At 44.8% G+C, this 26,587-nt stretch overlaps 2 protein-coding genes across 12 annotated transcripts in view; both read right to left on the reverse strand.

Annotated features, from left to right (window-relative positions):
• Positions 1 to 379, reverse strand: part of PITPNM2 (phosphatidylinositol transfer protein membrane associated 2) — a 137,801-nt gene extending 137,422 nt beyond the window's left edge. For 2 of the 4 annotated variants that reach the window (XM_029921837.1, XM_029921832.1), the window contains exon 1: positions 144 to 238. The gene's annotated coding sequence lies outside the window, so the exon portion shown is untranslated. Of the gene's footprint in view, positions 1 to 143; positions 239 to 363 lie in introns of those variants that run through there. The other 2 variants (XM_029921834.1, XM_029921838.1) reach the window with 2 other exon arrangements.
• A 916-nt stretch (positions 380 to 1,295) lies between these two features.
• The window catches only part of MPHOSPH9 (M-phase phosphoprotein 9), a 65,355-nt gene continuing 40,063 nt past the window's right edge, over positions 1,296 to 26,587 (reverse strand). For 5 of the 8 annotated variants that reach the window (XM_029921795.1, XM_029921793.1, XM_029921792.1 and 2 more), the window contains 11 exons: positions 22,697 to 22,744; positions 21,511 to 21,575; positions 19,759 to 19,860; positions 13,647 to 13,778; positions 12,702 to 12,877; positions 11,844 to 11,990; positions 10,943 to 11,063; positions 9,795 to 9,898; positions 8,819 to 9,066; positions 8,447 to 8,515; positions 1,296 to 5,125 (listed from right to left, as the gene is read on the reverse strand). In XM_029921795.1, the coding sequence (XP_029777655.1) occupies positions 5,024 to 5,125; positions 8,447 to 8,515; positions 8,819 to 9,066; positions 9,795 to 9,898; positions 10,943 to 11,063; positions 11,844 to 11,990; positions 12,702 to 12,877; positions 13,647 to 13,778; positions 19,759 to 19,860; positions 21,511 to 21,575; positions 22,697 to 22,744 (1,314 nt within the window). In that variant the 3' untranslated portion in view covers positions 1,296 to 5,023. Of the gene's footprint in view, positions 5,126 to 8,446; positions 8,516 to 8,818; positions 9,067 to 9,794; positions 9,899 to 10,942; positions 11,064 to 11,240; positions 11,421 to 11,843; positions 11,991 to 12,701; positions 12,878 to 13,646; positions 13,779 to 19,758; positions 19,861 to 21,510; positions 21,576 to 22,696; positions 22,745 to 26,587 lie in introns of those variants that run through there. The other 3 variants (XM_029921794.1, XM_029921799.1, XM_029921800.1) reach the window with 3 other exon arrangements.

A 26,587-nucleotide genomic window follows, 5' to 3' on the forward strand; every position in this document is an offset into this window, starting at 1 on the left:
CTGGGCTCCGCCGGAAGGAACCCGGCGAACTTCGGGGCCGGCTCGCCGCCTCCCGGCCGCGGCCTGGGCTCGCTCCCCCGCCGGCTGGGGAGAGGGGGGTCGTGGCCCCAGCAGCCCCGTCCGCCTTGCCCGTCAGGCTGTACCTGTGCTGGAGGAGCCGAGTGCGCTTGCGGAAGGGCCCGAGCCTAGCCGCCTTTGGGGAATTGGCACCCAGGTGTAGCTGGGGTGTTTTTTGGTTTTTGTTTTTAACAGTGAAGTTCTTAAGGAGTAAGAGGACAAGTCTAGGGGAACCAAGAGCCTACGACGTCGTGAGGCTCCTGCGATGTTGTGGGCAAACCGGAGGTAGTAAGTTGAGTTCCAAACCTAGATGCTCATCTTCCAATCAGCTTAGAGGCCCGGCTTGCGGCGCGCGGGGAGCCAGTTCTTTCCACGACGCCGAATACTTTGGCTCTGGGCCAAAAAGATGAGAGCGCCCCGTTGGTCGTCACAAGTGGTGGGAGTAGTAACAGCCAGAGGGTATGCACGCAGCTGCGGCAGCACCATCCCCACCCCCCACCGCCACCCCCACTGCGACTCAAAAGAAACTGGAGGAAGGTCAGAAATAGCTTCATCTTGATGTTCTTTCCGGATTGGACTCTCCAGCCGCAAACAAGGAGACCAAGAGGGTAGTGGGTGACATTTAAAAGAAATCGTGAAGTGTGTACTTAGACTGGGCAAGAACAGACTTGCTTGCCAAGATCTTAAGTCCTGGAAGTAAATGGGCACACCTAAACCCTAGCGGCCCTATCACGAAGTATATCACCTTCCGCGGTTGAAAGGAGTGCTTTCCCCTGGAAGGAAGGGCAAGCGCTAAAATTAAAACAGTCCAAGACTGTTGAGACAAAGTCAGAAGAGAGCAAAACCACCAACGGCTGCTCATCCCCTTGGTCACGGTCAGAATTGGAGCCTAGGCCAGGAAAGCCATCATTACACAACTCCCCTTAAAATACCCGTCTTACGATCTGAGGACAATCCCTCTGAGACCAGAGAAAGTGACCCATCGAATACTAAACTCTCCCCTTCTTCCCTCTACCACGATGTGCCTTAAGACCCACTAAGAAAGATTTTAGGAGCAGCTGCAGCTCTGCAGTGAGGCTCTTTGCCCGTCTGCCACCCAGAACTGAGCGCCCGGACGATACCACTGTAACCTCACCATGATTGCACTCAAACCCAGAAACCCGGGAGGCCTTACCAGCATCAAAGAGCAGACCCCATGGCTACCTGGTAGAAATAAATATGCTAACATCGCAAGACAGTTCATATCCACAAATATTTATTGAGTGCCTAGATGCAAGAATGAAGACAGGATGGCCCCTGGCTCTTCCCGGAGCTTACAGTTCCATCACTCCAATACTCTTCTAGCTTTAAAACCCGAGGCAACAAGCACTTGTCTTTGCCTAACCATCAGCAGCACTGGAGGAAGCCAGTTTTTCACATTGTTACAGTGTAATTGTGAATAAAACAATTATCTTTGAAGTCAGCAGTCACAGCGATGACATGGTGTATCGTGTCCAGCAAAGGCAAATTTATGGCTTGATTCCTCCTATTTGAGAGGCATCTACTGAAATAAAACACATCAGAAGGAAAAAGCTTCATAATACAGGGCCTCAGAATACTGGTGTAGTTGAATATGTTATCAAACTGCCACAGGACTCTTGGCGACAGTGATTTCCTGCAAAGTGTGTGCAATATAAACGGGTTGAATCAGACCTGTAAACCTCATGACCACTGACCACACACACTCACTCAATGGCTGGTAAGTAGGATTTACCTGAAGGATTCTCTAGGGATGCACTTAGTTCTTAAAGCTTCTTCAAGACTCACAGCACAAGTGGCACTTTAAAATTTAGTGAAAACTGCTTTTGAGATAAAAATTAAAATGACAAAAACATCTAATTTTACTACAGATGTTAAGTGCAGGATTCAAATTTAAATAGCATTTGGCAAAGCACCTGGCTTTTCAGAGTAAAAAGGTGGAACACATTTTTTGGTTATCAAACTCTAAAATCACAACCTTCATGTGGATCTTCTAGTGCCCGGTGGCAGGTCCTGCCACATGAACCATCACCGTTACAGGCCTGATTACAGAACATTCCAAGGAGCAATTGTTTTGGTTACATTGCCAACACTTTTGTTTTTAAGAAAAATAGCCTATTTGTCAGATAACCCCCCAAATCACCTATTATTTAAGATGCTTCTGAACTTGTACTCAGTTGGTGACCAGTTTTGTCACTTAAAAAAAAAAATGGACCTCATCCCAGAAGGAAGATCAAACTCCAAGATTTTCTGGGGTTTTTTTCCAAAAAGGTGGAGAGAACATCTTAGACCACCTAACAAAATTCAACCAACCCAATTTTTAAGTCACTTTAAGTAATTTTTAAGTCACTTGCTGGGGGCACAACGTACTTTTCTACTTAAAAAGTACTAAATCACTACCTTGGATTGAAAGACATTTTTAACTTGGAATGAATCTGAAATGTACTTTTATTGAAAACTGACTAAGCACCAGGCACTTTACATAATCTTTAAATTGGAAGGAAGTTTCTTATCACCTCATCTTATCTGTTGCTGCTGAAGCAGGCAGGCCTGAGCCTGGTGGTGACCCAGGTCCCTGTCGCTCGGCAATCTGGTCCCTGAAGGGGCCCCCTCCCAGCATGGCCACCTTAGCTACCTCTGTAGCATCAGCTGATCGCCTGTTGTGCCTTGGGGCTCTGGAAAGGAAAGGAAGGGCAGGCCAGAGGGAAAAGAGAGAGAGAACTCTACATGCACTTAAAGAGGTACTTCCACTCAGGTTCCCTCGGGGACAAAGGGGCTCAACTCCCAGAGACAACAGCCACTTTCTAAGACTGCCACCTTTGGGGTTCAGTTTTTAAGTTCAGTGCTCCTGTGTGTAAATTAAGCACAAAAAAAAAAAAAAAGGGAAAGATAGCTGAAAGGTCTTCCTTGGTTCTCTTCACAGCTATGAAGAAAAGAATTGTTTTTAATTTTTAAATAAGTGACACTTGCAATCTATTATACATTTCAAGAATCAAAGCGTACATTTTCTGAGAGCGCGGAAGAGGTTTTGATGGGGTTTCATATCTTTCTTGAAATAAGCCAGTAGAGACTAAGAAGATAACTCCTTCACAAGATAAAACCATAATCTCTTCTGAAATGGCAATTTCCTATTCTTAAGAAGGTAGTAGACCTTATTTATGATAAAAGTAGGGAACAATGAATTTCCTAATTTTCAAGGTAGATTTTAATATTACGTACAGAACACAAAGGGAGTTCCATCAGTAAAGTCAGTCCCTTAACTAGGTTTTGACACAGCTGTACTGGAGCTTGATTAAAATTCACTTTTTTCTTTTCTACAACTAGAAGACTTAAAAAAAGAAAAAAAATACCACTAATAAAGGCACTTATTCCATTGATGAATAATTGTGATTGGACAGAGGTGTTCAACTGGTGGCAGGGGCCAGGATCAAAGGTTCGATATAGGAGCAGGAGGGGCAGGGGGCAGGCGGCGCCCCTGCGGAGACACCCCCCAAGCTGAGAAGCATGCCTGGCTGGGGCATCGGGCCTGGAGCTGAGCCCGGTAAGCTTTGGTGAAGGTGCTCAAAGACCGTTTGAGCCCCCTGCGCAAAGGCATCTGTATGTCCTAGTGGAGAAATGGTTGGCTTGGCTCATAACTGTAAGAGCTATAAGCCGTTAAGAGGTTACATAAGAAGAAAAGACTCAAAAGGACACCAAACTTTAAAACCTGAGCATTGTCGATGGGAATCGATTTGGAAAGTTTAGAATGAATCTGTGTATCAACACGGACGCAGATATGTAGCCACTGGGTTCTGACTGGCCCCCAGGAACCGGGCCGGCCGTCAGAACCCACACCCGCTAGCTGACCACTAGCTGATCGGAGCGCAGCCTCCTGCCCGCGCGCCACCCCAGGCAGGAGCCCTCCAAACAGGCCAAGGGAGAGGCCGACGGCCAGCGACACACGTCCCTGTCCGTGAATTAGCCGGGAGGGCCGCTCTGATCACCTGGCGTTCTCACAGCACCTACTATGGGCGTGGTTTGTGGCAGGGGGAGGGGGCGGGGTTAAGATTGTTCCCGTGAGAGGACTCCCGACAGCCCACGCCTGTGACCGCCCACGCGTGGGCACGGGAAGCAAGGCCGCTCTCACAGTCCGGGGGTGGGGGCGGAGGCCTGTATTCCATCAGAGTTTTATCCATCGATTTACTGCCACAGGTGGGTCACAGATTCAGAATGATGGGCAGAAAGCTACAGCTCTCCAACTGTTCAACGTTTTCTGGCAAGCACTACACATATGACTAACGAACTAGAGTATGATAGCTCTCGATTTTCTTTCCTTACAAGTAATAAAGTTCAAGGGAGACAAAATGAGTTATTCAGAGTTTTCAAAGCTTTCCAATATTCTGTCATTTCCAATATCTCCATTATTACTATTCTAATACTCTAAGTCATGTTCCTAATAGCAATTGGATTACCTTTTTTTTTTTTTCAATTTCAATACAACTGAAATCCAGGGAATGTTGCATTTTTCTTTTGCTTTTTGCTGTCAGCATGTCTATCATTATGGAAGCTGTTCTTAAGCATTTATTTAAAAAAAAGAATCATTCACAATGTAGAACAAGTATATAAAATTAGTGTGCAAAGTTAATTGTAAAAGGATAACACTATCTGCTGAGAAACAAGCTGCCTCCGCTGTTTACATTTCCTTACTATTGATATAAACTGGAGACTTATACTATTTAAAAATAAGACTTTTTAAATAGTAAAATATACAAGAGATTCCTGAGCATAACAAAAATATCTTGAAAATATGTGGCCATTTGAAGTATAAAATAGCAAGTGTAAAGAATAGCATGATTGTAAAACTACTATTTGAAGGCTTATAAACAGTACAAAATAGTTTGCCTTTTCTGAGTGCATAATTATACGTTAGTGCAAACACAAAGGTCTCAAAATTTAATGGCTACAAATCTCAGAGATTTGCAGAGGTGCGCAGAACATGAAATTTCTTTAATGTCATTCGAACTGAGCCCAGTTCTCGATTGATCCTTTCCAAACGGTCTTCCAAGGCTTCCTAAGGGAAAACAGGAAACGTTTAATTAGAATTCTACGTCAAGGTCAGTGTTTCTATAATTACCACCAAATTGACTCCTCTTTTAACAAAAGAGCTAGTATAAACATTAAAATTACAGAAGTATTGTGTTTTTTACATACATCATCTTGTTTATATTATTTCTTGAAACTAACAACGTGAATCAACTTTTCAACCATTCAAAACAACCGCTGCACCGTAGCACCCGCCCAGCACGGGCACTGCTCTGAGTGTGTGGAAACCCCAGAAAGGGCCTCGCAGGACAGGGCAGCGGAAGGAGGGGGCTCCCCGAGTGCTGGCCTGAGAGCAGAGCAAGAGGAGCCCAGGAGGTACCCCCCACATCTCACCAGAAGAAACGGACACGTCGAACTGTTGCCTGACCTCACTTGTACACATCCAACAGCCTTCTGACAAGAATTTCTAAGTTAAAAAGGGGGGAAGATGCTGGAGGACTTGTTTTCATTTTTTTCCTCAAGAAGAAAGAGATCTCACAATGAATCAATGTAACAACTTCTTTCTTCCTTTCTTTTCTTCTCTCTCTCCTCCTTTCTTTTGAGGGAGGGAGGGAGGGGAGAGAGAGAATGCCCACGAGCACAGAGAGGGGCAGAAGGAGAGAGGCAGGCTCCATGCTTAGCGCCGAGCCTGATGTGGGGCTCCATCCCACAACCCTGGACTCACGACCTGTGCCAAAATCAACAGTTGGACACTCAACCACTTGAGCCACCCAGGCGCCCACCACTGCTACTTTTAAATAAGCAGTGCCATTGTTAAGTAAATAGTGCCTGGAGTATATATTTAGCACTTTAGATACTTTACTCAGTATTAACTCCAATGGGCTCTGCAATAAAACTTAGAGATTCCTCTTTAACAACTTTAATTATAAAAGGATCACACGGAGGCGCCCGGGTGGCTCAGTCAGTTGAGCCTCCGACTGCGGCTCAGGTCATGATTCCACAGTTCATGGGTTCAAGCCCCGTGTCAGGCTCTGTGCTGACAGCTCAGAGCCTGGAGCCTCCTTCAGATTCTGTGTCTCCCTCTCTCTCCCTCTCCTGCTCATGCTGTCCTTCTCTGTCTCTAAAAACTAAATAAAACATTAAAAAATTTTTTTTTAAACAGGATCACACGTTCATGATAAAGTATATAGAAGACAGATGAGTAAATATAACCACTGTTCCTGCTTTTTTCTGCAGATATGCACATCAATTTTTAGAATAAAAATAAAAACAATCAAATTCTCTACTTAAAAACATTTTTCAGTTGAATTTATGAAATGTCTATGATATTTTAAATCAATGTGCAAAATCCCATTAGATTTAACCAAGAATCTTTTAGTAGAAATTTAGGTTGCTTCTAATTTTGGATATCATAAATAATGCTGCAATAAATATTCTTTTTTTTAATTTTTTTTTTAAATTTTATGTCTTTATTGTTAGAGACAGAGAGACAGAGAGTGAGTGTGGGAGGGTCAGAGAGAGAGGGAGACACAGAATCAGAACCAGGCTCCAGGCTGAGCTGTCAGCACAAAGCTGACAAGGGGCTCAAACCCACGGACTGTGAGATCATGACCTGAGCCAAAGTCAGACGCTCAGCCACTCAGCCGACTGAGCCACCCAGGCACCCCTTAATGTTTGTTTTTGAGGAGGGCGGGCAGAGAGAGACGGAGTTAGAGGATCCAAAACAGGCTCTGTGTTGCTGACAGCAGATAGCTCGATGCACGGGTTGAACTCACCAATCGTGAGATCATGACCTGAGCCAAAGTCGGACACTTCACCAACTGAGCCACCCAGACGCTCCTGCAATAAATATTCTTAAAAGTCTTTCCTTACACACACCTGGAAGTATTACCTTAGGAATCATTTCCAGAAGTAAAAAAGCTAGGTCCAAAGCTTTGGATATAGGTACAATCGTACCCCAGAAAGTCTGTGACAATTTCTACTTCCACCTGCCCTGTATGAGAATATAATTTTCTCCATCCTGGCTACTGGGCTTTGTTTTTTTCCATTTTTCTTTAAATACCTGTCAATGTGATAGTTTTGTTTAAAAAAATAATGCTTTTGGGGCACTTGGGTGGCTCAGTCAGCTGAATGTCCGACTTCGGCCCAGGTCATGATCTCATGGTTCTCGTGTTCGAGCCCCTCTCTGGGCTCGCCGACGTCAATGCAGAGCCCACTTCAGATCCTCTGTCCTACCTGCTTCGGCCCCTCCCTAGCTCTCTCCCTCTCAAAAATAAAGAAAACATTTTTTAAAAAGAATGCTTCTGTTCAAACCTGTATTGATTTTTACTCATTGGTCAGGTTGAATATTTTTCATCTTTTTTCTGCCCCATTTTTCCTTTTTCACTAATGAATCCTATACAAAAGCATCCTCAGCCCCTTTTTGCTGTCACTGGTCTCCTTACTGGGCAGAAACAGCTTTGACAAGTATGAACAGAAACTACTGCCTTTTATTTTGAGAGCATATAATCATTACATTAGAATATATTAAGCGAATGTTTCAGATAAATTTGGCTTCAGAGTATCCACAATTTTCCTTCTTCCTTCCCAATAAGGAGGAAGAGTTTTCTGTGTTGATTCTTACAAATTATTGAGTAAAGACTTATAAAAACAACAAAAAAACAATAAAAAAAGACTTAAAGTCTTAAAGAGAAGTTGGGGAAATAGGCCCTAGAGGAAGACTTCTGTTTTCTTGGTCTTTTGTTCCTTCTGGCATCACAGGTCAACCTGAAAATGAACTTTTCCTGAAGTTAAAGCACCGAAAAGCCAAAACGTGCAGTTACGTAAGAGGCCTATCCCTGTCCTTAAGCTTGAAATGTTACAAAAAGGGCCGATTTTAAATGTCCCGTGGTTTCATGCATTTTAATTCTCTCTGAAAAGCAATGAAAAGAAAGGCGAGCATCGCTTCGCCTGCACCATCTCCTGCTCAGTGATGGAATCACATCTCTCTTGAACCTCGCCAGCCCCTCCAGCTGCCAAGTGCAGCCGTTTCACATGTTTACTAACTGGAAAGAGGCTCCGCAATAAATCAGATTGGGGAGGAAGAAACAAACACCAAAAGGACGTTTAGTGTGAGAGTATCAATGCACAATCCGTTAAAGGACCAACTGCACGGTGGCATGAAGGCAGGAACGTCTTTTTCATGACGTCCAAAGGTCATAATCACTTTTTATTCCTGAAAGCTAGCCTGCAGTTCTAAAATATACTATAATCACCAAACACTTTTCCAAGAGGCTACAAGTGGTGCCCCGCTGCTTCAGGATGCCTAACACACCATCCTGGATAAATGGAGATAAGTGAGAGGGTTCACCTGATTTAACCTTGTCTGCAAAGTGACTCTTCCTCCAGCAGAAGGCATTCGGCTCAGTGCTGCCTCGATCTGTTAACACACGCAAAAACACGTAAATACACACACACGTAAAAACCACCAGAAGGATTCTATTAATGGCAGGGGCGTTCATAGCAGAATGGAAGAGAAAGACTTCAGCCCCAGCATCTTCCGGCCGCCCCGCCTCCCCGAAAGCTCCCCCCCCCCCACTGCGCCCCTCGTGCGTCTCTGGGGTGCGTCCACAGCGACTTCCTGGGATGGTCTGACTCAAGCAATTCCCTTCCGACTATCCCTCAGACATAAGCATGTAAGTTCAGAAAAAGATTTTTTTTTTAAGTTTCTGTTTGTTTTTACCTGGTCTTTTTCTTTTGTAAGTTCATCAAAGAACCGTTCCGTTTCAGCTAGGGTCCTAATTTTTGCTGTGTACTCAAAATCGTTGCCGTGTGGTGCTACTGTGGCGGGCTTACACTGTTCAAAGCTAACTGATTTATTCTTCTCCCAGGCTGACCTCACACACACTGGCTTCCCTCCATTTGGCAACAGTTCGGGAGAAGAGCCGTGATTAGCATCGATGTCGGTGGCTGTTTCTGAATATTTTTTTTCTGTCAGAGAGAAGAGAAACTTATTTCTCACCAATTTTCCTAATAGATCCTATACATAACTACAGATGTTATCCAACTTCACTTTCTGAAAATGGCTGCCACACACCAAAAAACATAATGGGAAGGGACACAACAGTCAATCCTATTTACTCAATGCTTTTTCTCCACAGAATTCTAAGTTTTACCCTCGGTTTGACAATCTGCACAACTTCCCCAAGTCAAGGTGTGTGAACTTTCTATAAAGTTAAACGAACTTTAAACTTAAAGCCCAAAAAATTATCAAAGGGAAAAAAAGGTGAAACACTAACTGCGCGTTCGTGGACACACAGCCACACCAGGGGTGAAGAGCGGGGGTCTCACGGTGACTTATGTGCATTATCTTATAACTTTATTCCAAGCTTAGAAGATAAATGAGATAAAGGTAAAAAAGTAAAATAAAATCACTGAATACCTAAGCTGCACGAAATTACAGAATATAAAAGTAAAGAGAAAAACTGGCCCTGATGAGGAAGCATTAACATCCCCTGTACCTCAGTTTCCCAACTTTTCAAGGAGGCTCACAACACTGAACACAATAGGAGCAGCACGCATGCTTACTCTTAGAGGCCCCTGCACAGAAAAAGTATTTAAGCGCAGGACATTGCAACATTTAGAACCTTGAAAAGATACCAGCAATTCACAAAATGAAGGACTAAAACCGTAACTAATAATTTTTTAGGAAAAGATACCTTCCGAGTCACCTAGAGGAAGAAACCGGAGCTGCCTTCTCGGACCGGCACGCGGTGACGCAGGCACCGGGGCAGTATCTAAATCATCCAAAAGTATATCAGATCTAGTGAATGAAGCAAGTTACTCGTGAGAAAAAAATGTTAACTAATTTTCCCTATCTCCACTAGAAAGACAAGCTGGAATTCAGTTAACTCACATTTTTTTGGGGTGTTTTTTTTTTTTTGATGAACTCACATATTTTTTAAAAAGAAAGCCGGTCATACAACTTTCTAAAACTGAAATTTTTATTTCTAGCACAAAATTGTATATTAGAGACTTAAAAGCATTTATCGACATGGCATCTCTTTTGATCGTCATGACAACCTTATAAAGTAAGCCGGGCAGGTATTATTATCCCCATTTTACAGAAGAGGAAACTGAGGTTCGATGTGCTTAAGCAATTTCTCCAAGAGCCTGGGAAGAGCTAGGTCACCAGCTCCTACATCTTAGGGGTCGCACACGCTGCTGAGTGCACTTCAGAGGACGAGGTTTTCAGGCACCCAGGGAAACTTCCGTTTAGTGCCAGGCCCATACCAGGACGGCCCGCCTTCTTGCACAAATGGCTCAAAAATTTCCCTCTATCACAAACCTTTTCAGGAAAACAAAGAATTATCATTTATTTATTCTACATCCAAAAGCTGGAAGGGATTCTGAGGTGGTGTTTAAATTCAGTAGTAGGGGCGCCTGGGTGGCTCAGTCAGTTAAGCGTCCGACTTCAGCTCGGGTCATGATCTCACAGTTTGTGGATTTGAGCCCCGTGTTGGGCTCTGTGCTGATAGCTGCTTCAGATTCTGTGTCTCCTTCTCTCTCTCTGCCCCTCCCCCTCTCATGCTCTGCCTCTCTGTATCAAAACTAAATAAAACATTAACAATTTTTAAAAAAGGAAAAATAAATAAATAAATTCAGTAGTAGCCGATGTATATAGTTAAAAACTGTTTTCGTGGTCTGTGGTACTTCTTTTAGTAGGACATTCATTTAAATGATTTAAACCCACCGAGTTCCCACTGAGGAATGAAAAATCAGTGGTAGCTACAGGCGTAAGCTGATACTTTTGTTAAAAAAAATTCAAGAATATATATTTTTTAATCTACTATTTTAGAGAACTTACCGAGTTGGATTGCCTTCATTTTTGCTAAGCAGGTGACTAAATCCTGGGGACAAATTTTCTTTAGGGGATCGCTTTGGACTATAAGCCACAGTCACCGGTGTTAACATAATCTCTCTTTTTGCTACAGAAGAAAATGAAGAAGAAATATTCTTTTTCTTCTATATAATACATACATTGGCAAAACATGCTTTCTTTGTCAGAACGTTTTCTAACTTTAAATGGAACACAATTTCACTGGAAGACTTTCCAGGAGACGAACGAGAGCATACAAGACAACAATAATTCACAGGCTAACATCCAGAGGGAAGCATGTCAACATTTTAGTGCATCAGACTGTAGTTTCAGCACCCCGACTCAAAACTGGTTTTTCAGGATTTTAGAAGTCGACTGGAAATAAGACGGAAACTCCGGCACGCCAGGGAGCGTTCCTATAACACGGTTACATACAAAGATCTTCAGCTGTTCCGAACACGGAAAACTGAGAAAACAGAAATCCAATGCCAACCTTTAAAACCTCATCCATAATTGGCTAAAGAAGCCTAGTGTAAATATATGCAAAGAAGCCTCTTTTTTAAGCTAGCTTCACTTATTTAAGCTCGTGTTTGATTAGAGAACTGTCAACGATCTACCAGTCGAAGTGGTATTAGTTGCAAAAAAAAAAAAAAAAAATCTGCTGGACACATGAACCAGGTGACTTCGCTGTGATTCCTCCAGCTCCGGTCACAGAATCTGCGCAACCAGGCGAGGCTGTGACTGAACAAGAGTCTGCTTAGGGGCCCTGCGCTCAGAGTGCCCTCCCAGGCGCCAGGGAGAGCGGAAGGCACACAGCACACCTCAGGCATGTGTGCCCGGCTCAGATGCCACCCTTCAGAGCCCTGAGTTACACACGTCTAACTCTTACTTGGAGCACTTGATTTACGAGTTGAAGGGGGTAAAGACGAGGATCTCTGTGAAGCAGAGTTAAATCTCTTCTGTCTTTGCTGGGCACACTTCTCTGGGGACCGACTTGCGCTGACAGACGTTTCGGTTGGCCGAGGATTCACTAGTTCTGTAACAGACAAATGTCAAAAAGTAAACAAACCACCCCAGCTCCAGGTACCTCCCGTTTCTAACAGATGATTACGCAAAGCACGCAATTCTCCTCATCTAGGTCGGAATGATTATGCGCAAAGGCATGTTATGAAGATAAAAAAAAAAATGCTAGATGAAGAAAAATGTGGGAGTTTATAACAAATTCATTCTGGCTCCTTGTTTACAAGTGCCATTCAAGGTGATTTTTCCAGAGAGACTGTTTTTAGAAAGCAGGTCACTGATTTATTTCCTAGGAGATACTGCTTTGGAGAATGCAATGCTGAAGACATTCACAGTGTGATCAGCGGCCCCGACCAAGTGAGCACTGGACAGACCTGCACTTGGGAGAAAAACAGGACGACGCCCTCCTCCTCCCGCCGAGAGGAGCTCATGAACATGAAAGGGAGCGAAGATGGCGCCTCTCCCTTTATGAACATCAGCAGTCTGTCTTAACACTCCGACGTGACACAGACCCATGCAGAAATTTCCCAAATATCATTAGGAATGCCACCCAGATCCGTACTAACCAGAACGTAACACACAGTCTGCTCTGACGCAAGGTGCATCTTATGCCATGACTGGGATAAGTTATGAACCAGGGGTTTAAGGAGGGGAGGGGCCTGGGGGCGAACGGGAAGGGGCCTATCATCTATTACCGAGCTACAGCACACGAGGAAGAAATGCTTACTAGTTGAGGTGTCCTCTTTCTCTGTCTGTGTGCCCCAACTTTTAAATATTTTTCCTTCATCAAGTTCTTTTAAAGCTTTCATGATCGGTGTATCTGAAGTCTCTCTCTGTTTCTTTACCAATAAGCTTCCTGGTGAACTTGCAAATGAACAATCCTTTTCCGGAGGAGAATCGCACCTTAAAGAATAATCGTAAGTCACACAGTGCTGTGGGCTGAACATTGTGTCCCCTCGACCTAAAGCTCGGATGCTGAAGCCCCAGTCCTCAGGGGATGGTGGGAGGGGGTGAGGCCTTGAGGAGGGGTTCGGTTCAGGTGAGCTCATGACAGTGGGAACCCGTGATGGAATCAGTGCCTTATAAAAAGGAGCAACACACCGTCTGTCTGTCCGTCCGCACACGTTCACCGAGGGAAGACCATCTAGCTCGCAAGACGAGCCTCCCCAAGAGCCCACTATGCCGGCAGCTCCCAGCCCCGCGGGAACAAGCGTCTTGTGGAAGCTGCCCGGTCTGCGGTGACCTGAGACAGAGCTCCCGGCCGGCGTGGTCAGGCCCCACAACCAGAGGCGTGCGTCACGGCACAAACACGAGAGGATCGGGCCGCACGGGCCAGACCGGCGCTGCCCCATCGTCTTCCCGGCCTCGCGCAGGCAGGCACGCGGCGCGGAGGTGGTGCTCGGGCCAGCCGGGGGTGACGGGACCGAGCCCTTGCCCGCCCCGAGAGCCCGGGCATAGCGCGCCACCGTCTCGGGAGCACAGTGGGGGGCGCTCTGCACAGCCTTTGGTGGTCAAGAACCCCAAAAGCATTAGTTTTTCACAGTAAACTAAAAATCAGGTCCTCAAAATTAAGGCACTGAAGCAACCAAGAGAAGGCTCTTTGTATCCGCCTGAACATGTAAAGGCAACCGTGAACAGTTCCCAAAGACCACCTCTGGCAAAGCTACCTTACCGGGCACCGGTCTCCACCAGCCGCGCATCCGCTCTGTTACCCTGGGCGTCCAAAGGCTGCCCCGTGAAGATGGAGTACTCCGCGCCCGGGGTCAGCCACTTGCGCCTGCTGACGTCGGAGGTGGCCAGCGTGCTGGGACAGCGAGAAACGGCCCGAGGTGTTACAGGCTTCAGTTCAGACAACACATACAGAAAACAGCTGCTCTGACGTGTCACACACCCATGTGAACAGGAATTGAAAAACTGCATAAAGCGGCCTGACGTTAGATGCGCAGGGTCTGTTTTATGGTTTTCAGATCCAACTGACCGGGTGTCTTGGGTTTCTGTTGCTGTGGAGCGTGTCTGCACCTCGGTCGGGATTCGGTGCTGTCCTGTGTCCGCAGCCCCGAGCCCCGCCAGCTCGCCCCCCACCACACTTCCCGCGCTGCACACCCACCGCGGAGCTCCGGCCGCAGCCGTGCAAGCCAGCCCGCCCTTCCTGGCCCTTCCAGACCGGCACCCGGACACCCCTATCTGCTCGGCCCGGTGCAGTAGCCACTAGTCACACACTGCTGCTGAACCCTTGGATTGTGGCGAGATGAAGAGCCAGTTTTTAAATGTTATTTAATTTTAATTAATCTAAGAACTTATTTTTTAATCTTTGTTTATTTTTGAGAGAGGCACAGTGCAAGCAGGCGAGAGGCAGAGAAGGGGAGACGCAGAATCTGAAGCAGGCTCCAGGCTCCCAGCTGACAGCAGAGAGACTGACGTGGGGCTCGAACTCACGAACTGTGAGGTAATTTTAATTTACTGAGTAATGCAGTTCTAGGGTAGTACCTCCCCCATCTTATGAAAGCCCTGCCTCATGAGGCTCACACAGCACGCATTTCCTGGCCCTTCACTGGACTCCAGAACCCGTCTATCTTCACCACACCTGCTCCTGCCCCGCTCTGGGCGACATCGGTGTCCATGCAGATGAGTGGCCCAGGACCCCTCCTAGGGACTGGACTCTACTCCTGCTCACTCACCCCTCAGCACACGCTCACTGGACTTTGTCGTCACCAGAGAACATCCCCCCACTTAAGAACTCACAACTCCAACGATTCTTCTGGCTCATGTGCTCAAGCATCGCCAAGGCACTGGGCCCCCAAGGCCTGTGATCCCTGGCCTCACCATTTCGATGTAACGGCCCCTCCAGTTCCCCTCCACCTACTCTGGGGTGCTCACTCCCGGCGAGAGTTACCACTGCCTTGGCCCCCCTTCCCCGCTCCCCTCCCATCACACCCAAGTGGCAGCAGAGACCTCAGCCTGGAGGATCACAGTGGCCTCACTTCCGAGTGTCTACAGTCCTACGCTTGGGCTTTGCTGGAAGAAAAGCCACCCGTCCGTGCAGAATGGGCTATGGTTACAGAATCACTATCACCACCTCAACAGACACCCGACACTGGCTGGCAACACACTTCTCTGTAATCAACAAGCTCTAATTCTCCAACTCGACTAGCTTTCACCCTCTCCACTCTCCTCAAACCTCTCAGCCAACCCTGATGGCCAGGTGATAACCTCGCATCACACTCCGGTGGAAAAGGGAAACCTGGAGGAGACAGAGCTCTTCCTCCCTCTGCTCCCTTTCCCACACCGCTTACGACACGCCTCTTCATTTTCATGTCAACTCCCAGTCACTCCCTTGATTTGGTCTCGATTTTTAAATTAAGAAACATTCCAAACATTTTTAGAAAATTACATGGGGCGCCTGGACGGCACAGTGGGTTAAGCATCCAACTTCGGCTCAGGTCATGAGGCAGTTTATGAGTTCGAGCCCAGCATCAGGCTCTGTGCTGACAGCTCAGAGCCTGGACCGGCTTCTGATTCTGTGTCTCCCTCTCTCTCAGCCTCTCCCCCACTCCTGCTCGCTCACTCTCTCTCAAAAATAAACATTAACAATTTCTTTAATTAAAAAAAAAATTACAAAGGCCACTATGAGCATTCGCCTGTACTTGGTTTTAACAAATGCTAACCTCTTACCACACACGTTTTCAGTGGAAAGACAAACTCCGTATACACGATTGTTTGTATCTTTAACATTCTGTCCGCTTCACGTGCACATCCTTCCAGTGCTGCTGCTTCTACTCAGCGCGTCTCAGACCTCCCCGTGTTAGCACAGACGCTGTGTCACTCCGTTCACCCGCAGCAGGGCTACACCGCCCATCACTGATTCTTTCCCCTGCTGTGGACGTTTAGCTTCTAACACATCCCCTTTCAACAGTGCTACGATCAATACGTGGAGGGATTCCTCTAAGGCAAATATCTAAAATCAGAAGTGTGCAATCTAGGGTGCACATGTCTTAGGTCTTAGTGGGTAGTGCCAAACCACGCTCTAGACAAGCTTACAGATTTCCAGTCCAACCACTACTTGGAGAGTACCTCTTTCCTCACATCCTTGACAAACTCTGCACTGATTGGAGCTGGAGCCTGGCCTGTCTGATGGTCTGATGGTGTGAGTGGTAGCCCGTGCTTGTTTTCACTTACATTTTCTAATTACTAGTAAAATGAACATCTTTTCATTTTATCAGCCATTTATAAGTCTCCTATGAATTGTTTGTTCATATTCTTTTATCATTTTTCTATTGAGGAGACTTTTTCTTTCATAGTTCTTTACGTCGTGGACACTAAGCCTTTATTGGCTCGTGTTCACTTCAGCATGCACAGACACGTAGACTACACTCATGCACAACCGTCTGCATACACAGTCTTGATTATCTGCTCTGTTTGTTAGACTTCTGAACAGTGAACCACTACAGAGACAACCCCAGCGCCCCTGTGCACCTCTCCAAGGTCATTCCTCCCCAAAGCAACTGCGTGCGCTAACTCTGTAATGTGTGCACACACTGTACTTATTACTTACTACTTCTACATGAGCCTGTGAGAACACGCACAACTGTTGTGCGTGCTAAAGTCAGTATAACTAGCATCCTGCTTCTTCTGAAACTGGTTTTTTGTTGTTCTAAATTATGAAAGATTAAATCATGTTAATGATCAACTTCTGTGGTTGGTAAATTTTTCCTATAGAGAGTCAGATAATAAATATGTTGTTATTTTGTTTTTTCATTATTAAAAAGAATGTTTTTTGATGTCTAGTTTTTAAGAGAGAGAAAGAGACAGAGTGTGAGCCTTGGGAAGGCAGAGAGAGAGGGAAACAGAATCGGAAGCAGCCTCCATGGAGCAGAATGGCGCAGCGGAAGCGTGCTGGGCCCGTAACCCAGAGGTGGATGGATCAGAAGCAGGCTCCAGGCTCTGAGCTGTCAGCACAGAGCCCCAGGCGCGGCTTGGATCCACGGACGGACGTGAGATGGGATGCTTAAGCGACTGAGCCACCCAGATGACCCCATTTTGTTTTAACAGGTTCTATGGGCCAAATCAAGAGGTTTCTGTTGCAATGACTCAACTTTGCCATTGTAAGGCAAAGCTGCCACAAACAATAGGTAAAGGAATAAACTTTATTTATGGACACTGAAAATTTGAATTTCATATAATTTTTACATATATGAAATATTATTCTTTGATTTTTTTCCCCCCCAAACACTTAAAAACATAAAAACCTTCCTTTTCTCCTGGGCCTTCCAAAACCAGGCAGCAGGCTGCCCCCGGGCCGGGGGCTGCGCTTGCCGCTCCCGATCTAGCCAGCGCGTGGTCACACGTGCCGCGCCACGCACAGCTCTACCACTGAACACCAACGCTCCCGCTGTGAGACACACAGGGCGCTTTCAGTCACTCCGCACAACATTCTCAACGACATTCGCGTCTGTCCCTCTGTGCACACCGCTCTCCAGGCCATCAGCCCCTGGCCGGGGCTCCCAGGGGACCGCGGTCCCCTCACTCAGCTCGCTCAGCAGCAGCCACACCACTGGCCACTTCGGGGTTCCTCCCAGCTCGCTGGCAGCTCTTTCTCAGCTTCCTGTGCCGACCCTGCCCACCAGCAGGGCCTCGGGGCTCTTCAGTGCTTCATCCTACACCGCCTACCCCAGGGTCCAGCGCCACGGCATGACAGTTCTACAATCTGTAATGTCAGCCTAAGACCTTATTTCTGAGCTCCAAATGCAAATTTATAATCACCTGCTGGATCCCCATTTGTAATTTGTAGGAATCCCAAACTAAAATATCCGAAATAGAAATTCTGACCCTTATTCCATAGTCTGCTCTTCCCATTTCTTCTCTAGTTGAGTATATGGCACCTGAGCCGCTCCAGACAGAAACCAAGGCGTTATCGCACACCTCCCTTTCTTATCTTCGTCATGTCATTCTTAGCCAGGCTCTGTGGACCCCACCTCCAGACCCCTCACACCCTGCTCTCTCTGTCCCTTTCTCCGGACACCACGCAGCAGACACAATCTCTCCCAGCACTATGACGGCCTGATTAGTGTGTCTGCTTCTACCCTTTTCCTCTCCATCTTCTCTTCATGGCAGGTGCATTTAAAAAATACAGATCAGATGACCTAATTTTACCACATACAACCTTTCAGAGGCTTCCCAACAAACTTAAGAGTAAAATCCAAACTCTTGGTCATGTACGGCTTAGAAGGCGATGTCTGACAGTCTGGATTTCATCCGGACCTACTTCACCTCTTGCTGGCAACCTTCGGGCCACACGGCTTCCTCCAGGTTCTTCAAACATGTAAGCTCTGTCCTACCTCAGGACATAGTAGGGCTAATTTCTCTGCCTGGAACATCCACTTCCCTTACGCCCCCATCCCAACAGCTCAGCACAGGGCTTGACTCCCTGCTTACACGTCACCGCCACAGAAAGGCCGTCCCTGACCCCAATCCCACCCTACTCTTGTTCTCTTGCCAATGTTCAAGTTCAGTTACTTACAATTTTTTTTCTTTAAATAATTCACTATGTTCTAACTTAAAATTAATTAACAAAGATCAAGTGCCTGGGTGACTCAGTTGGTTGAGCATCCAACTTTGGCTCAGGTCATGATCTCGTGGTTTGGGAGTTCAAGTCCCGTGTCAGGCTCTGTGCTGCCCACTCAGAGCCTGGAGGCTGCTTCGGATTCTGTGCCTCCCTTTCTCCGCCCCTCCCCTGCTCATGCTCTGTCTCTCTCAAAACTAAATATTTTTAAAATATTTAAATAAATAAATAAAAAGATCTAGAGAAAGTTTCTTATTTGACAATTACAACTTAGAAAGGTTAAAATTTACAATTTAACAATCTTTCTGATACACATCGGTTTTATGACCTTATGAGCTACTCATTTAATATTCTTTATAAAATCTTAATGAAAACCAATTTTCATATGAAAAAAACAGCTGGGGCTGCTGGGTGGCTCAGCTGGTTAAGCGTCCAACTTTGGCGTAGGTCAAGATCTCACAGTTACCATGGGTTCGAGCCCCGCATGGGATGTTGTGCTGACAGTGAGGAGCGTGAAGCCTGCTTCAAGTTCTGTATCCTCCTCTCTCTCTCTGACCCTCCCCACTCACACTCTGTCTCTCTCTCAAAAATAGATAAACATTAAAATATTTTTAAAAAGAAAAAATGTTTCATAAATATATCATCAAGATAATGTTCTGAGATTATAGTGAAACTAATTCTGAACTACAGAAACTAAAAAGAAATGCTTACAACCTAATAAAGATCTACCTTCACAATAGGTAGGTCTGTCCATTAACATAGGAATACAATTTCTGGAATTTTAGGGCTAAAAGACCTTTTGAGATCCTGTAGCCCAATGTCCTTGTTTTCACAGATAATAAAATTGAACTCAAAAAAAAAAAAAATTCAGTGATTTGTTTCAGGTCACACAGCGGGGCAGAGTCAATGAACAAAAACATTCTAGGTCTCTTTACACCCCATCGAGTTCTAGTCCCTCCTTTTGGCAAACGCCTCTGCATAAGAGCTTTTATAATATCTAATAATTAGATGGCTTTGTTTTTGTTTTTTACGATCTACGCCCAACATAGGGTTCTAACTCATGACTGAGCCAGCCAGGCACCCCATAATTAGACGTTTTTACACATCTAAGTTCTATAATGACACGTAACCCTGACTTTCTCATGATTTAAACAGATGAGTTTCTCAGTTCACTAAAAGTGTGCACCTATTTCTAGCTTTACCGAGATTAAACAAAATCACTTACTTGGCATGTGAGGATCTCACGGGAGTTCTAGAATTATGGCGAAGACTTAACATATTTTCATGCTCTACTTGCTTGACCTGAGCTTCAAGTTTTGAAATTGTTCTAATTCAAAAGCAAGAAGATAAATTCAGCACACAATAGATTTTAAATATAGTTCAACTACAAATTATTTAACAGACCCTTCTAGAAACTGCTAGTCCATATACATGTTTTCATAGTAAAACGTCACCAGTAGGCTTAACAAAAGCTGAACAAAATTAGAAAATAAATGGAAGGGCAAATACATTAAACTCTACAAAGAGGCATTTCACATACTACAACGGAAGGAAAAGGAAACAGATGGCTTTTATATAGCCAAGGGAAAGACGAAAAATTATAAATTTGACTCCAGATCAAATTTATACATGGTATAAATTTTAAAAATAAAATAAAGTACTCAAATAAACTTCAATTCTAATATGTTTAATTCTAAACGTATATATTCATGTATTTAAACTACACAAAAGAGGAAGCAGGTTTAATATAATATCCAATAAAAGAGCTAATAAGAACTTCCTAATTTTTTAAAGACACAAAGGGTAAATTATCCCGAACTCTCTACCTACAGGCAACTCACCTCATTTGTGCCATGTTCAGAATAAAAGCCTATTTTTCAAATTTACCAACAGGGGGTAAGTACTCTGGTATTTCTGCTTTGAAGCCACCTTGGCACTCTTTCTGTTCTCTCAAGCTCTGCCTATGTGCTTGCGTCCTTCTAACCTCAAATTCTTGTCTGCCCTGCCGCAAGGAGGCCTGGAGAAAGAACAGCTCTAGCAGGCTGACGCTTCACGCCAATGTGACAAGGAAGCTGTTGGCAGAACCGAACGCATCCCAGCAAAGACCTGAGCGACTGAGCAGGCCAGGCGGCATCTGCATTCTCCCCAGTGGGAAGTTGTTAGGAGTGCAGTAAGATCTCCAAATAAGGTATCTTCAAATATAAATACAAAAGCATGCTCCAAAGCCAATTAGAAATAACTAATCATTTGCCTAGGGACCATTTATGACTCTGTGTCTATCTAATTAAGCAAAAGAGATCACAGACATAGCCCCCAAAACAGGTTTTGAAGAAAGTTGATGGTCATAAAGTTGGTGTGAATGCGGTTTTCTTTTGGGAGCACAAATATCATTTAGTGAACTAGACTGCCTCTTAACATTCTTTTTTATTTTTTTTAAGGACAGATTAAATTTCTTTTCAATGGTTTAGTATCATTTAGATTTTGCTATGCTGACAAAACACATAACGTTTCAGGACCGCATTCTTCTAAAGTACAACCATCAATATACTCTAGTCATTTAACAAACTTTGCTAGGGCGCCTGGGTGGTTCAGTTGGTTAAGCGTCTGACTTCAGCTCAAGTCAATCTCACGGTTTGTGAGTTTGAGCCCCACACGGGGCTCTGTGCTGACAGCTCAGAGCCTGGAACCTGCTTCCGATTCTGTGTCTCCCTCTCTCTCTCCCTCCCCCATTCACACTCTGTTTGTTTCTCTCTTCTCAAAAATAAATAAAGATTGAAAAAATTAAAAATAAATAAAAAATAAAAATCTTTGGCTAAAATTAAATGTATTTCTAGGTCAGGGGAAGAATGGAATAAAACCTGACCTCCAACTGCTTAAAAATCCTCAAGAAAAACTTTCTTTTCACTGCTTTCAGTATAGACACATACTTACATCCTAAAAGGATAGAGGCATAATTCTTATTAATAACACATTTTACCTTTTCAAGTCAGAAATCTGAGTATGTGCATCAAGCAATTTGTTCTCGGTTATATTTAATGTATCCTATGAAAATAGAGGGGAAAAAATCAGATAACTGGAATATTCAGGATATATTTTTAAGATACATAATATAAAACAAATCTAAGAGAGCTACAAAGAAAATTACGCAGGTACCCAGCAAACACAGCATCAACCACAGAGCCAATATACACAGTTCAAGGGGAAAAATGAGAGCGCAAAACGGGGGTTGGCACAGGTACGTACGTGACCTGTGTAACAGGTGTAGCCTACGATGCTTTCCTTAATTCCGCACGATCCAGTGTCAAAATGGACACATTTTAACCACAACTTGCCTAAAACCTCAGTAGATGGCAAAACAAATACACAGGTGTTTTGCCATTTAGTAAGGTTTCAGATGTGATGAGGGGCTCCTGACCCCCAGAACTCCCGCCTGCCTCACTGTGCAGGCCTTTTTGCCAACGCTGAATGATCACAACCCTGTATTTTATGCAACACAAATACTTTGGACCCCACTTACAGCATTATTGTAGGGTTTTGCGGAATTCAAACATAGAGTTCCTAAATAGAGCTTTCATTAAAAATTCAAACATTATCGATAAACTCAAATAACCCTACAAAAAGCTACTGCTTTAAGAAACAAAACTTCGTATTTAAATATCATTAAATATGGGGCGCCTGGGGGGCTCAGTCGGTTGAGTGGCCAACTTCGGCTCAGGTCATGATCTCCTGGTTCGTGGGTTTGAGCCCACATCGGGCTGTGCTGACAGCTCAGAGCCTGGAGCCTGCTTCAGATTCTGTGTCTCCCTCTCTCTCTGCCCCTTTCCTGCTCACACTGTCTCTCAAAAATAAATTAAAAACATTAAAAAAATTTTTTAATATTATTAAATAATTATTTTCACCTATATGGCTCTTATATTCTTCTAAAACTTTCATCTCAACTCATCTCAAATACAACAGCCATTCAATATTTCTGAATGGCTGGGACTTAAGTGGGCAAATATTTGCAGAGACAAGGGGGTGACAGAGAGAGGGTCTAACTCAGGCAGCTAGATGAAGGTGCAGGAGGGAGAGAGGAAGGGAGGGGAAAGGGTGAGCCCTCTTTATTTCCAACCCCGTGTTTCTGCCGCTCCGCGATGTTCAGAACGGGAACAATCAACCATTACCTTGACTCTTTCGTGTTCTTTTCCAAGGGACTCATACTCTCCCAAGAGCTATAAGAAAAACAAAGAATTGCACCACAGAGTTAAACATTATAATAGCAACTCAGGGATAGTCTATAAAATAGCTGCCCATACTCTTCAAAAAGGCAGATGTCATGAGAGAGAAAGGTTAACACTCCGTTCCAGATTGAAGGAGACTAAAGAGGTAACAGAAGGGAATGTAACACGTGATCCTGGGTTGGATCCTGGACTGGGAAAAAAAGCGTCATAAAATAATAATTTGGATGTAAATAGCCCATTAGATTTCTTTGCTTTGAGTCCCTCCGTGGCTGTGCACAGAAGGCCCTTGCTCTTAGGAAGCACACACCAAAAGGCAGGAGTGAAGGGGCATAATGTCTACAACTTATTCTCAAACGGTTCAAGGAAAAAAACTGCATGTGTGAACACACATGTATACGGGAGGTGATAAAGCAAATACGGCAAATGTTAACAACTGTGATCCCAGGTAAAAGGAATGTAATCATTCTCACAAGTTTTCTGTAAGTTTGAATTTGTTTCAAAATGAAAAGTAAAATAAAAACAACTTGGTGTCAGTCAAGGTCCTTTAAGCAGTAGTTTATGTATTTATTTCAAAGGCTTCATGCGCAGGGCTTGAACTCACAACCTGGAGATCAAGACCTGAGCAGAGATCAAGAGCTAGATGCCCAACCCACTGAGCCACCCAGATGCCCCAAGTAAGCAATATTTTAAAAGATTAAAATTTGTGGGGCATCTGGGTGACTCAGTCGGTTAAGTGGCCAACTTTGGCTCAGGTCCATGATCTCATGGTTCGTGGGTACAAGCCCCATGTCGGGCTCTGTGCGGACAGCTCAGAGCCTGGAGCCTGCTTAGATTCTGTGTCTCCCTCTCTCTCTGCCCCTTCCCCGCTCACTCTCTCATAAATAAATAAAACATTTTAAAAAATTACAAAAAGAAAGCACAATCACAAGTCTAATATAATCAGGTTACTTATTTTAAAATGCATATATGTGAGACTTTTTATTAAAGAAGATAGATTGAAAGAATTTTCTTCTTATCCTGAGATCCCACTAAGTTAACAATGAGGCAGAGAAGTCAAGAGGTGACCACAACAGAGAGGGATTTCCATGAAGACGGAACAAGGCGGAGGAGGCTACAACCTTTAGTGCCTGAATATGGGATCCTGACGGTAAGCAGCTGATCTCTTCGTAACTCTGTGAGGTTCAGGACTTGACTTTGAGGTTCACTAATAGGGGAGAAGCACAGGCTGACCAAAACTGGCTAAAAGTCCTAAAGTTGAGTGGTTACATGGGGCGCCTGGGTGGCTCAGTCAGATGAGCATCGGACCAGCTCGGGTCATGATCTCACAGTTCGTGAGTACGAGCCCTGCATAGGGCTCCGTGCTGACAGCTCAGAGCCTGGAGCTGCTTCAGATTCTGTGTCTCCCTCTCTTCTGCCCCTCCCCTGCTCACACTCTGTCTGTCTCTCTCTCCTTCAAAAATAAACATTAAAAAAATTAAAAATAAATAAATAAAGCTGAGCCCAGGACCTTCCCCCATCCTATACAGCAGCAGACTGGCCAGCCGGGCAACAGGACTCAGTGAGCGTAAGTGAGACACAAATGTAACTTTGGAAACCCAAGTGCAGCAGGTGGAGGAAGCAAAGGGATAGGAGACGATGGAAAAGTTTTCAAACAAAAACAACAACAACACAAAAAACACAAAACAAAACCCACTCAGCGCCCCATCCCTCACTGCCACCAGATCCTGGGTGAAAGGTCCCAGACAAGAGACTGGGAGACTCTTCCTTGGGGAAACCAAACAACCCCAGAAAAAAGACCCCTACATAATCACTCCACAACTGCTGGCAAGTAAAGCCTAGCCGGAGGGCAGTCACATCCGTACACGCACAGTGTCCAAATGGCTTTTGACTGCCTCCCCCTTAAATGTGAGTCTATAGTTAAAGAACCAACATTTAAGAAAAAAAAAAAAAAGGCAAAACATTCGATATGAAGCTGATTTCAAAATGAAAGGTTAACTTGGAAGAAAAAATATATCAAAGCTACAGTAGTATTCAGAGGGTGCTATTATTAATATCCTCAGAGAAGTAACTGCTCTCTTCATAAAACAAGATCAGAAAGCAATAAAGAACTAGCAACGCGAGAACAAGAAACAGCTCTTAGAAACTAAAACTGAGAGAGAAAATAAATTTAATCCTAAGACCAGAAGATGTTAGAGGACAAAGAGGCCATGATGGAAAGTAAAGCATAAATAAGTCTTAGAAAATCAACCCAGAGGCGCCGGGGTGGCTCAGTCGGTTAAGCGTCCAACTTTGGTTAAGTCATGAGCTCATGCTTCATGGGTTCAAGCCCCTCGGTGGGCTCTGTGCTGATAGCCCAGAGCCTGAAGCTGCTTCGGAGTCTGTGTCTCCCTCCCTCTCTGCCCCTCCCCTGCTTGTGTTTTCTCTCTTTCACAAAAATAAATAAACTAAAAAAAAAATCTGATAAGAAGGGGCGCCTGGGGGGGTGCCTGGGTGGCTCAGTCAGCTCAGGTCAGATCTCACGTTCGTGGGTTCGAGCCCCGCGTCAGGCTCTGTGCTGACAGCTAGCTCAGAACCTGGAGCCTGTTTCCGGTTCTGTGTCTCCTTCTCTCTCTGTGCCTCCCCCTCTCATGCTCTCTCTCTCTATCAAAAATTAATAAAACATTAAAAAAATTAAAAAAAAAAAAAGAAGGGGCGCCTGGGTGGTTCGGTTGGTTAAGCATCTGACTCCGGCTCAGGTCATGATCTCACAGTCGGTGGGTTTGAGCCCCACATCGGGCTCTGTGCTGACAGCTCAGAGCCTGGAGCCTGCTTCCGATTCTGGGTCTCCCTCTCTCTCTGACCTTCCTCTGCTCACACTCTGTCTGTCTCTCTCAAAATATAAAAATAAAGACATTAAAAAAAAATTTTTTAGTCTGATAAGAAAATACAGAATTCTATACTGTTAAGCCAAATGACATGTGAAAGACCTAAATCTTCATCCACAATGTTTATGGATAATGTTAAATGTTAAAAATTCAAGAAATAGGGGCATCTGGCTGGCTCAGTCCCTGGAGCATGCAACTCGTGATCTGTGTCCTGATTCTGTGTCTCCCTCTCTCAATCATATCTGTGGTATTTTAAATCTGAAGACGAGTGGTTGGTCCCCAGGTATATTTTTCTTTTTATATACCTGAAATATTTAAAATATGTTTACAATAAAAATAAACAAAAGCTGCATGTGTCAGCAGGGTAAATCTCAGAAACAACGCTGGAAACAAAAACAGGTTGCAGGAGGGGGAGCCTGGCTGGTTCAGTCAGAACACGCAAATCTTGACCTCAGAGTCTTGAGTTCAAGCCCCACTCCGGGCGTGGAGCCTACATAAAAATAAAAATACAAAGCAGGCTGCTGGAAGATACAGGCGCTACAACACAACTCCCACATGGTCCATACACGTTACTAGGCACTGCTCGCAGACACACGGGTTTGGGCAAAAGTAGCAAGAAGTGCGTGGGGAAAACCAAGAGGGAGTTCAGCCTAGCAGGTAGGAGAGAAGGGGACAGAAGGGGTGTTCCAATTGTATCTGCCGACAGCTGGCACGTGGACACACGTGACATAACAAATGCAAACAAAGACAGGGTCATCACTGGCAACACTGGTATAATTTCAGTTCAAAACATCCCAGCGATGCTCGGCTCTTCGCAGCTACTGCAACAGGACTGTGGAGGGTTTCTGCAGAAGTAAAAACAGTGGCCTCCCGGTGCCGATGAACATGCCTAGCACTAGACCTCGTTTCTAAGCATCATTTTCTGCCTAAAGGAACCAGGGCTCCTTGGAAGCATGAGTGATTGAGGGCT

The sequence above is a fragment of the Suricata suricatta genome, chromosome 14 (assembly GCF_006229205.1).
Source record: "Suricata suricatta isolate VVHF042 chromosome 14, meerkat_22Aug2017_6uvM2_HiC, whole genome shotgun sequence".
NCBI classification, from domain to species: domain Eukaryota; kingdom Metazoa; phylum Chordata; class Mammalia; order Carnivora; family Herpestidae; genus Suricata; species Suricata suricatta.